General features: G+C 64.5%; 1 protein-coding gene across 3 annotated transcripts in view; it reads left to right on the plus strand.

The window, feature by feature from the left end:
* Positions 1–8,031: 8,031 nt before the first annotated feature.
* Positions 8,032–12,147, plus strand: part of SLC22A23 (solute carrier family 22 member 23) — a 72,611-nt gene continuing 68,495 nt past the window's right edge. For all 3 annotated transcript variants that reach the window (XM_055126769.1, XM_055126770.1, XM_055126771.1), the window contains exon 1: positions 8,032–8,634. In XM_055126769.1, coding sequence (XP_054982744.1) covers positions 8,032–8,634 — 603 coding nt within the window. The remainder of the gene's footprint in view (positions 8,635–12,147) is intronic.

The raw sequence follows: 12,147 nt of genomic DNA on the forward strand, positions 1-12,147 counted from the left end.
AGCGGGACTGGGGTCTGGTCTGCAAAGTGGTGCCTCAGACTCGTGGGGGTCTCGGCATCCCGGCGAGGTGCTGGCTGGCAGGCGCACGCTGCCAAGCCCTCACCCAGAGCCGAGCAGTTTCCGAGGGCCGTCTGGCCTTCCCGGCTTACCCGGGTGGCACGGAACAGCGAATCACCCCGTTTCGTTTCTCCTGGTCTCTGTGGGCCGGGGCTGGGCCGGGGGTCTCACCCTTGCCAGGCCAGCGCTAACCACTAGGCCGCCTCCCGGCCCTGGCGGGGGGTATCCAGAACTGCAGGAGCCCTGCGGGAGGGCCACAGACACTCCCCGTCAAATCTCCCTCCCCCCCCAGTTTTTTTGGGTTTTTTTTTTTTTTTTTTTTTGCTTTTTGAGTCACACCCGGCGATGCACAGGGGTCACTCCTGGCTCTGCACTCAGGAATTACCCCTGGCGATGCTCAGGGGACCATATGGGATGCTGGGAATCGAACTCGGGTTGGGCCGAGTGCAAGGCAAATGCCCTACCCGCTGTGCTATTGCTCCAGCCCCTCCCTCCCCCCAGTTTTATGTGCTTGACGCGGCTGGCCCTCTGGGCTGGGTCAGGACGGACCTGCTCCTCCACTCCTTCCTGTGGGAGGGATCACAGAGCACCACGTCGGGAGCACCCCTCGAGGACCGGCAGGTGTCGTCCCGCCCCAGCCAGAACAAAGACAGGTTTTAAACAGGGAAAGAAAACAGCAGACCACCCTGGGCACACGCCCTCCCCCAGGCGGGGCTGTTCTCGTAAGGGCCGTGCCCCTAATAATGCTTTATTAAACTTCACTTTCAACACATCGTTGGCGCGTTTAATGAGCGACTGTTAGTGAGTGGCCGGTCCTCTCCCGCTCTGCAGCCACTCTGTGCGCGGACGGCGGGATGTTTACTGGGCTGGAAACAGAATCGGAGCCACAGAAAGGGTACGGAGGGAACCACTGGGAGCCTCAGAGGAAATACTGGTACTGAAGGAGCACGGCACGGCGTTTAAAATAAAAATGTTTAGAAGAAAGTGTAAACCGTACGAGGTACGGGTACAGGTCAGCGGCAGCCGCTGCGGAGAGAACAGAGCGTCCCCGAGTGCCACGCCCCGGCTTCCCGGCACACGGCTGACGCCTGGGCGGGCGGCGGGGAGGGGGCTCGGACAGCCTGGGATCGCGCCCACCCCGCGCCCCAGGCACAGAGCTGGGAGCAGCAGCTGCCCCGGCCGGGGGTGCCCACAGGTCCCCAGTCCTGACACCCCCCAACACACCAAAACACACAATAAGGCCCCGGTTCTGCTGTCTCAGCAAAGCGGTCCCGACTGGCCTCATCACTGTGGCCACGCTCAGCCCCCCAGGTTCTCTCGCTGTTTCCTACCGTCCTCAGTCCCGGGGAAGACTGGCACTCCCATGCCCCCCGCCGCGCCTCCCCTGCTTCTAGCATCGCGCGCGCGAGCGTTTCCAGCCTGGCCAGGCTCTCCAGAGGACGTCCTCGGCCCTCGGCTGGGACGTGTCCGATGCCCTTCCTCGAGGCTTGGGGGGCACAGAGGCCCGAGGCCGTCCTCAGGGGCTTGGTGCAGTTGCTGTCAGCGGGGCCTGGGTCTCAACCTTCCCCTTCTCCTTTCCACACTGCCCATCCGCCGACAGCAGGGGGAGGGGGCTCCCTCTGCGCCCAGGGGCCATTCCTGTTGCTCCCCGGTGCCCCCCACCCCGAAGACCCCCGGGTGCCGGGGGCAGGGGCTCAGCTCCATCCTTGCACGTGTGAAACGTGGGCCCCGCTCCCCCTCTGTCTTCTTCGTGAGGGAGGAAGCGCTGCCCCCCGCGTCCACGTGCGTGGAGTGGACAGTCGCTGGGCCCCTCTGCAGGGGCTCTGCCTCCTCTTTCTTTCTCCAGCTTCTGCCCCCGGGCGCGTGCGGCCTTATCCCCCAGCCCCACGGGCTCTTGCTGCCGGGATGAGGCTTTTTCTCCCCGTGGCCCTGGCTAAGCCCACCCACAGGCGTGCACGTGGGGGTGGGGGTTGGCGCTTCTTAACTTGTAGGCATGAAACACGGCCCAGGGCCATCTTAGGGGGTCTCTGCCCCACCACTGCCCCCACCCAGAAGCCTTGCTCCCTTCCACTCAAGAAGCCAAAGCCAGGGCCGGGAGCGCTCATCGTGTGTATCACGAAGGGTGTTACTTTACTTAAAATGTTGACAACTTAGGGGCGGGCAGATGGCTCAGGGGGCTAAGGCAGGGGGCCCGATCTGGTCGCTGGCCCTGCACGGAGAGTGGGTTTGCCCACCCACCCTCCCGCCCGCCCCAGGGCTGGAGGGGGAAGCTAGCCTCTGTGGCTTCCCATATTTGTAGCGGCCTTCCTAGAGGGATACAAAGTTTCTTAACCCTCCCTCCGGGCCGCCCACACGTCAGAGATAACAGACCTTCACGGTCAGTTTTTAACGGGAGGGAGAACTTTTATAAACTCAAATCCACCTCATCCGAGACAAAAAGGTGAGCTAAAACTTTGCTTTGGTCAAAAAATCTTGCACTGAAAGGGCACGAGGGGCGGGTGGGGGGTCGCTGCAGGCAGTGAGGGGCTTGTGGACAGAGGGAAGCCCTGCACCCACCGAGCACCCCCCCCCCAAGACCAGCAGGGAACAGGGGCTGTTTCAAGCCGTTCCTTTATCTCAGACGGGAAGTGGACGTTCCTTCCTCCAAACCCAGGTCACTGATTGTGGTTCTCACACTGATTATTCCCCTAGAGCCGCTTGTTAACGACCTTAGGTGGAACCCCAGGCCCGTTGGCAGATTTCTGGGTGGCTGTTGTTAATCCAGAGGCCGTTTCCGTGCTGAAATGAGACATTCACCTGTAAGTCCTGACATTGTGTGTGTGGGGGGGGGAGGGAGGGAGCAAGAGAGAGAGAGAGAGAGAGAGAGAGAGAGAGAGATAGGGAGGGAGGGAGGGAGAATTCTTAAGCACAATAAAATAAAAGTGACATCTGTGATTTTTAGCAAACAAAAGACAACATCCAATTCTAGATCCATTTGTTATACTAATTGTTTTTTTTAACTCAATAAAGGAGTTCAAGATTAAATTTGGGCCAAGCCTTTAGAAGTAATTGGGCCCTATCAATCACATTTACAATTGAATGGCCTCTTGTTCTGGCGGCTGCTCTTCACTGCTTCTTTATCTTCCCGTGGCCCTTTGATCAGAGGCAGGAATTTGGCTAATACTCCCCACGATTCTCCCCAGATAACACCTGCAGTTTTCCCTGGGATACATTTTGTGACATTGTTATTATTCCTGCCACCAAATAAAAGTAACTTTTTCATTTTCACTCATGTTAGGTTCTGTAAATGCGAAATTTCTTGTTAGAGTCTCACGGTGAACATTCCAAAAGTCAGACGCTAGAAATACGGCCCTAGTGCACGTGGTCTGGGCTGATTGCACGAGCTTCTCTCCCGCTTGCTTCCAGAATTCAAGATAACCTGCTTTTCAAATGCTTATTTGAAAGAAAAAGGACTGAACTGCAGTACCAAAAAAAAAAAAAAAAGAAAGATATTCTAAAGTGGGGCACGTAGATATTTCAAACATAAATAAAAACACGAGTTGCAGGTAAAACTAATATGAAAACCATTTGCTGTAATATTTTACATTTTCATTTAATTAACCATGACACCTTTCGCTTCGAACTGACACATTATGGAGGATTTTAAATGAGATTTCTGTCAACGGCAGAAGCTAAAAAAAAATATTTTTGCTCCTGTTTCTCCAAAGAAATAAAATTGTTCCCGAGCAGAGGCTTGCACGCCTCAGCGCCAGGTGTGTCTCGAACGTGTGAGGCTGGCCTCGGCCTCCCGCACTGCCGAGAAGGGAGTAAGACAAGTAACTGCGGCGTGTCGGTGATTGTGTTGCAGCTTTTATTTCTTGACTTTTTCATTATTGAGAAATCATAAACCAGCCTGATTATCCAATGTGCTCTCAAGAGAAGAGGGGATGATTTGATTTTTTTTTAATGGAGATGAAATAGTCCCTGTCAATTTGGGTCACAGATTTTTGAGGGGGACAAATGCGCATATTAAGGCAAGTTACTGCCTTGCAGCAGAATTTTGCACAGGGGATTCCGAGGGTCCAGACGTCTGCGGTGGGTTTCTTTTTCCCTTTTTCTTTCTTCCTTCCTTTCTTCCTTTCTTCCTTCCTTCCTTCCTTCCTTTCTTTCTTTCAACTTTCTTTTGTTTTGGTTTTTGGGTCACACCCAGCGGTGCTTGGGGGTTCCTCTTGGCTCTGCACTCAGGAATCACTCCTGGCAGTGCTAGGGTGGGACCCTACGGGATGCTGGGGATCGAACCCGGGTCGGCCGCGTGCAAGGCAAACGCCCTCCCCACTGGACTATCGCTCTGGCCCAGGTTCTTTCCTAGTGTTCGACCGCCTGCTTTCCCAGTTCGGCAGCGATGCTTCTGGAAACACCGTGGGCCATGTGGGCTGTGCTGGCCTGCAGGCTACTCGCCGCCCGCAAGGACTCCCCCGTGGGAGCCGATCCGCTGACCACAAGAACTTGCCCTGAGGAAAGGAATGGCCTGGTGCACGGGAACCATGGGCCTGGCCGGCGTGGGCGGTGCAGCTGGGGCGCCTGGGCAGGGCGCCGGGGGAGGGACGAAGGGGTGAGAGCAAACGGAGGGGGGGACCGTGGCGGAGAGAGCCGCGAGCCGGTGACATGTTGGTAAAATCATCAATTCAACAGATCTGTATTGAGTGTTCCACATGTGCCCAGGACTGCGTTGGGCCCCAGACACAGCTGAGAACATGGCACCTGCCTAGGGGTGCACAGTGGTAGATGAAGGAGAAAACAGAAGCACGGAGCGGTTCCAGAGGTGCTGACCGTTGCCCACACTGGTCACTCAGTCCGGATACCTGGGGGTCGGGGGGCGGGCGGGAACATTCTTTCTCTTCACTCCTCTGGTTCTGGTCCTGCCGTGAATTCACCCCTATGTCTTCCTGAGCTGAAAGCTAACTGTGGACATTAGCTACCTTTTCACTTTCCAGGCTAGAAGGGCGGGGAGGGGGCGGTTCTATGTTTTTTTTTGTTTTTGTTTTTTTGCTTTTTGGGTCACACCCGGCGATGCACAGGGTTTACTCCTGGCTCTGCACTCAGGAATTACCCCTGGCGGTGCTCAGGGGACCCTATGGGATGCTGGGATTCGAACCCGGGTCAGCCGGGTGCAAGGCAAACGCCCTCCCCGCTGTGCTATTGCCCCAGCCCCAGGGGGTGGGGGGCAGTTCTATGGATTCAAGAGACATTTAAAGAAACCTCGGACCGAGCACCTTAATCCAGCGCCTGGGTCGAGGTGGAGCTAGCTGCCTGCACCTTCCACGCGGGTTTCTTCAGCTTGAAGTGTGGAGGGCACGTTTCTGAGCCCCCCTGGAGGCCGTCCATCACCTGTGCGGCCCTTCCCGGAGAGCAGGGCCGCTCCCTGTGAACTGCCCCACACGGAGCACACGGAGCCTGGGCCGGGCCCCAAGTCTGCTGTGCGGCCGTGAAGCACGTGCCTCCTCGGTCCACGGAGTCGGGGCCTCTCCGGAACGCTCCCTGAGGGCCGGGAGGGCGCGCGCGGCTTGTGTGTTCTCTAAGATCAAGGTTCCCAGAACAGCCACCCGCCGGCAGCCTGTGACGCTTCATCCAAGACTCCGGTGACCGTCAGAGCAGGCCCTGACCCCGGAGTGGACCTGGTGGGCAGTGAGGGAGGGAAGCCGTGGCCGAGTCAGGGTGCAGCACAGAGCGAGCCCTTCCGGGGACACAGCAGAGCCGCCGCCCGGGCGCTGTCCCCACACCAACTATGCGGGCTGTGGGGGTGGGCAAAGAATCGGACGGTGCAAGTTTGGTGGACGGAGTCATCAGCGTGGACAGGCCTGGGCAGTACCTGCGGGTTTGGAGCCTCGCCTCTCGGACACGGTTCCCCGCAGGCCCTGCCCTGCCCGCAGGGTCTAACCTGCACTCCTCAGCCCTGCAGAGGGCCGGGCCCCGGGCAGCTGGCAGCCTGCGGTACCAGCCACCGTTCCCCATTCTAGGCGGAAAGAACCGCAGGTTAAAAAAACAAACCCAAACCCGCGGGAGCTAAGTGCTCTGCGGGGCGAGGCCAGGCCTGGCTTTCACCCACCGCTGCGCCCTGCCCCGGGAGGGCTGCAGGCCGCGGGCTCCCTCGGGACCCGCATTAACGAACGTCTGGGCCCCGGAAATGCCTCCGACATGTGGGGACACGCCGGACCGGGTGCGGGAGACTCTGGCCCCGCTGCTGGCCCGCTCTGCCCCAGGGCTGGCCCCACAAGGGTGCCCACAGAGGGGCGCAGGGGGTGCACTCGGGTGTGTGCTTGGCCTCCGCACGCCCCGGGTGGGGGTCTTGGGGGCCCCCTTGGGTTCACGGCCCCCACGACTTAGCCATCTGTCCTAGGAATCGCACTTTAAACAGCCTTCATGGAGGGGGGACAAATGGCCCTGGTGGAGAGTGCGTGGGGCCGGCGGGGGTCCCGGCACAGGGACCTGGCCCACCGCCCGCCGGCTCCGGCTCCTGCCGACCCAGAATCCACCGCCACCGCACCTGGAGGAAGCACCGCTGGGTTGCTGAGGGGTCGCTGAGCCCCCGACTAGAAGAGCACATCTGCTGACCCCTGGGTGCCCCGCCATCGCCTCACCCCTCCCAAAGCTCCTCCTCCCCGCAGCCCACCTACACCTGCAACTCGCCCACCCCCCTGGGCCCCCCGGGGGTGTTTTCCCAAGTCCTGCCCTCTCCCTCGGCTCCACGGCTTCATGGCTCCGTGGCTCCACTGCTTTGTGGCCCCTTGGCTTGGTGGCCGGCGGGCCAGTGGCTCTGTGGCTGGCGGTTCTGCAGCTCCACGTATCTCTGTGCCCCCGTGGCTCAGCATATCGTTGGCTCAGCGGCTTCGTGGCTGGCGGCTCTGCAGTGTGGCATACAGGCGGCACTGTGGCTCCGTGGCTGGCAGCTCTGCAGTGTGGCATACAGGTGGCACTGTGGCTGGCAGCTCTGCAGCTTGGCTGATAGGCAGCTCCGTGGCTGGCGCAGGGGCGGCTCAGCAGCTCCGTGGCTGGTGGCTCTGCAGCTCGGCCGAGAGGCAGCTCCGTGGATCCGTGGCCGGCGCAGGGGCGGCTCGGCGGCTCCATGGCGGGCGGCTCTGCAGCGTGGCATACAGGCGGCACTGTGTCTCGGTGGCGGGCGGCTCTGCACCATGGCATACAGGCGGCACTGTGGCTCCGTGGCTGGCGGCTCTGCAGCATGGCATACAGGCGGCACTGTGTCTCGGTGGCGGGTGGCTCTGCAGCGTGGCATACAGGCGGCACTGTGGCTCCGTGGCTGGCGGCCCTGCAGCTTGGCCGAGAGGCAGCTCCGTGGCCCCGCGGCGGGCGCAGGGGCGGCTGGGCCGCGCCGTGGCCTCTGCAGCCCGGCGTCCCGGCGGCTCCGTGGCTCCGTGGCCCGCGTCGCGGCGGCTCGGCGGGTCCGTGGCGCGTGCCGGCCGGAGGGGGCGCTGGCGCGCCGGAGCGGCGCAGCAGGTGCCGCGTTACCTCCACCTCGGCGGGGGGGGGGGGGGGAGGGGGCGGGCCGGGCGGGCGGGGCGGGCGGGCGGGAGGCCGCGCGCGCGAGCCCAGCCCGAGCCAGAGCGCCCGCGGCTCGGCGGCGGCGGCGGCGGCGGCGGCGGCGGCGGCGGCGGCGGCGGCGGCACTCGCGGCTTCCGGGCGGCGCCTGGGCGGCGGATCCCGCGCGCCCCCCGCGCACCCACCCGCACCCCCCGGCACCCCCGCGCCGCGCCCCGCTCCGACCCGCAGCGCCGCGCGCGCACGCCCGACCCGCACCGCGCGCGCCCGGCCGCGTCCTCCCTCGCCCTGCGGAGCGGCGGCGCCCAGGGCCGCGCCGGGGGCCGATGCGCGGCGGCGGCCGGCGCGGGGGCGCGGGCATGGGCGCGGGCCGGGGCGCGGGCCGGGGCGCGCGCTGACCCCCGCGGCCGGCCGAGCGTGGCGGCGCCGCGGGCCCGGGCCATGGCCGTGGAGCGGCGGCGCGAGGCGGCGGGCGGCGGGCCCGGGCACAGGCCGGCGGCCGGGGGGAACGGCGCGCTCCCGCCCGGGGACGCGGCGGCCGCGGGGGCGCCCGGCGGGGACCTCCAGCCCGCGCCGCCCCCCGGCTGCTGCGCGCCGCCCGCCGCCCCGAGCCTCCTGTTGCTGGACTACGACGGGTCGGTGCTGCCCTTCCTGGGCGGCCTGGGCGGCGGCTACCAGCGCACGCTCGTGCTGCTCACCTGGATCCCCGCGCTCTTCATCGGCTTCAGCCAGTTCTCGGACTCCTTCCTGCTGGACCAGCCCAACTTCTCGTGCCGCGGGGCCGGCAAGGGCGCCGAGCCGCCGGGGGCCGCCGACGCGGCCAACTGGACCGGCCCGGCCACCACCCCCTTCACCGCCGCGGCCGCCTGGGGGCCCGCGGGCAACCGGAGCCACCACGGCGGCGGCGGCGCCGGCGGCTGGGACGGGCCCGACACGCCGCCGCTGCCCTCCCCGCCCGACCCGGGGGACAACGCGTCCAACTGCGACTGTCACGAGTGGGACTACGGCATCCGCTCGGGCCTCGTCCAGAACGTGGTCAGCAAGGTAAGGGCCCGCGTCCCGCGCCCGCCCGCGCCCGGGCCCCGCGCGGGTGGGGGTGGGCGCGGGGGCGCGGAGACACACGCACTTGGGGGCGGCGAGGGGGCTCTATGCCGCGGGACTCGCCCCCGGGGGCTGAGAGGACAACTGTGGGCTTCCACCCAGCTCCAGGTTGGTGCTCCCAGACGAGCACCCCCGCCTGCAAGGATTCCCCCCCTCCCCTACGCCTTCCATCCTGCACCGGGGGAACTGTCCCCCTGGTTTCAGCCGGGATGGTCTGACCTCTCCCGGCTCTTCCTGCTGATGCATGGAAACCTCTGTGCGCCAGCCCTGGCCTGCCCCGACGTCCCCTTGCTGGCCGCCCTCGGCCGTCCCACGCCCGGTTTGGAAACAGGAAAGGCAGCTGAGGAAGCAAACTTGGAGTCGGGGAAGCGAGAGCTTTGGAAAATTCCCTTCCCTTCCCGCACTGCTGGGCCCTTTGCAGAGATGGCCCCGGGCAGCCGCCCCAGGCCCCGGCCCCGTGTGTCCTGGGGGGGTTTGGTGAGCCCCGGGATCAGGGCAGGACTCTCGGAGCCCCTCTGGTGTGAGGGGGCCAGCCGTGGCTTTGGTCTGAGGCCTTGGCACCCCCTCAGCTCTGACCGGCTCAGGGGAGCCCCAAGCAGTGGGGGGGTACTCGGAGCGGGAGAGTTTGGTGAGGTGTGTGTGTGTGTAAGCGGAGAACAGCATTGTCGGGGAGTCGCCCACGACAACATCCGTGTCATTTCCAGGGCTTCCCGGTGCATGTGAGACCAGGGCTGTTATCCAATGTAGTCCCAGGCTCTCAGGCCCCTTCGGATGACTAATTTGCATTTCAAAGTAAATATAGACCTTCCTCCCCTCCCCCTCCCAGGCCGAGCTTTCCAGGCTTTGTTTACGCGCCTGAAATGTGACTGTCTGTCATAATCAGCGGGCATGCCCCCCCTCCCCCGTGTTAGTAAACAGTTGCAGCTCACGGTCTGTACGATGAAACTCTTACATCATCAGAGCCATTGTTTAAACCTCACACCGACCTGGCAGGAAACCAGGGGTCCCGGGGGAGCCAGTCTGGAACAGCAAGTGTCTCAAGTGTCTGTGTGCTGGGGGGTACTCAGCGGGCCCACTCCCACCCCGCCGGTGCCGTCCCCGCGGGAGGCTGTCCGGAGGCCCCTTCCCAGAGAGACCCGAGACAAGGTGGTTTCTGTTGAGCAGCAAATGTGTGTCTGTTTCCCGGCAGATGGGAGAATGAGGAGCCGCCACCGAAGGGCCCGTCGGGCTATTTTCATAGTCTTTGTGTCTGTGAAAGGCACATTTGGCAGCACTGCGACTTCTCTGGGACCCTTTATAAAGTCGGGGAGGCGGGCGGCGAAGCAGAGGTGTGGGCAGGGAGGTGGGCCCGGGCCCAGGGGAACCTGAGCCCCGGGAGGGGGCGTCCGGGGGCAGTGCCCGCACCCCTGGCAGGCACAGACGATGCCCGTGGCCAGGGATAGCCCAGAGGCCTCGAGCACTCCGGCGGGGCCCACGGACGCGGGCGTGCTGGGGACCGGGCGGTCCAGAACCCAGCAGGGGTAAGGGGCGGGGGTGGTGGCCGCGGGCCCCGGGGGGCCTCCCTCTCGCAGAGCCCACAAGGCCGGGCCCGGGAGGTGACGCCTTCGGGACAGTGGCCCAAAACACATCTTCTTGCGAGACACAGGCTGGGAAGGGCGTATCGATTTTCACACGCCAACAAGGGCTAAATAAAGGCCTGTCCTTCCACCGCCTTCTCGCCCGAGCCCGGCCGCAGAGCACTGCCCGGCTCCGCCGCTGCTGCTCTCGGGGCCCGTGGCTCCCGGCCCCGACCCCCGGGCGGGCCCTGCGCTCGCGTGTCACCTGGGGAGGGCGGAAGCCGTCACCTCCTGTCAGTGGCGGAAAGTTCCCGACTGCTTCTGTCTCCCCCACACGCCGCGCTCTGCCCCTGTGCAGGGGAGCCACGGTCGCCGTCTTGATTGGAGTGGGTGCCCGTGAGCGTGTGTCTGCGAGTCTGCGAGGCCCCGGGACCCGTGCCCGGCCGTGTGCGTGTATAGTGTGCGTGGAGGCGTACACCTCTGTGTCCCCACTTCAGTCCTGCACTCTCCCCTCCAGGGAGCAAACACACCTGCCTGCGCTTAGTGGGTACGTTATTATGTGCCGCTGCTCTGTTGCACTCATCGAAGTATTACTTTGTATCCTATATCATTCTTTTGCGTTATTTTGTTTCGCTTTTCCGACTACACGTGGCGGTGCTCAGGGAACCACTCCTGGCAGTCTTTGGGGGAACTTAAGCCTCGCCGGGCTGGGCTGAACTTGGGTCGTACTTGGGTCGAACTTGGGTCGGCATGTGCGAGGCAAGCGCCCACCCACTGTCCCTTCTCCCCAGCCACACTGTGTTTTTGTTTGACATACTTTGCCGTGAGTATATTCGGTGCCACCTGCCACCTGAAACGTGGTGTGGCGTAACGCACGCGTGTCTGGCGTGTCTGCGCCCTGTTAGCGCACGCCCCGGCCACGGAGTCTGCGCGTGGTCTTGGGCTGTCCACGTGGCCCGCTTGCTGGGCCCTGGGCGCTGCGGGTGGGACTCAGTGGTAGAGCACAGGCTGGATCAAGCCCCCGGTTCAGGCTGTGGCCCCCAGACGAACTGACCCGGGAGGAGTGTGGCGCTGACGACCCCGGCCAGGCCCCGGGACCCGTGCCCGGCCACTGTGCCACTGCCCCCTGCCTGCGTCCCCAACCTTCCCCGGAGCGAGAGAGCTGAGGGCACCAGGCGGTTTATTTCGGGGCTCCGAGACCTCCGGCTGGTCCCGTGTGCCCAGCCTGCCTGGCAGCAGAGAGGCGGGGGGTGCCGGCTCTGTGACCTGGGCTCTCGGCCCGGCAGGCGCCCACCTCCCCGAGACCCCCTTCCCAGGGCCCCGGCCAGGGCCCATGGGTGCCTCTCGCTTTGGGGGCTGCCTCTGCCCCCCTGCTCGGCTCTCTGAGTGGGGGTGGGGGCCCCTGGTCCCCCGACGTGGTTGAACCTGCAGAGTGACCGTCCCCCTCGGGTCAGCCGTCCCCGCCTGCTGCAGTGCCCTCAGCTCCCGGACGCGTCTCCCAGCTGCTCCTGCGTGCGCGGGTGGGCCCCGCCCGGAGCCTTATCTGGGCGCCGGGATCAGGCACACGCGGCGGCCCAGCGCCTCCCCGCTTCCTCCTGGCCGGCCTCTCCTGCGACCCTGCTGAAAGGCGCTGTCAGCGCCTGCTGGAAGGAAGGGGACAGCCGCGAGCAGGTTCCTGGAGCGCTCGGTGGAAGGCGGCGCTGGGGGCCGGGGCCGGGGCCGGGGCCGGGCTCGGGGTGACAGGAGCATCGCCCGTCTCACCCGCAGAGCCCAGCCCTGCAGCCCAGGCCCGCCTGCCCCTGCCACGCCCTGGACCTGGCCTGAGCTCCGGGTCACACATCCGACCCCGCTGCCCTTCTGCCTCGGCCGTGGGCCTCGCGGGGGTCTCTCTCCTCCCCCC

The sequence above is a fragment of the Sorex araneus genome, chromosome 2 (assembly GCF_027595985.1).
Source record: "Sorex araneus isolate mSorAra2 chromosome 2, mSorAra2.pri, whole genome shotgun sequence".
In the NCBI taxonomy this organism is placed as follows: domain Eukaryota; kingdom Metazoa; phylum Chordata; class Mammalia; order Eulipotyphla; family Soricidae; genus Sorex; species Sorex araneus.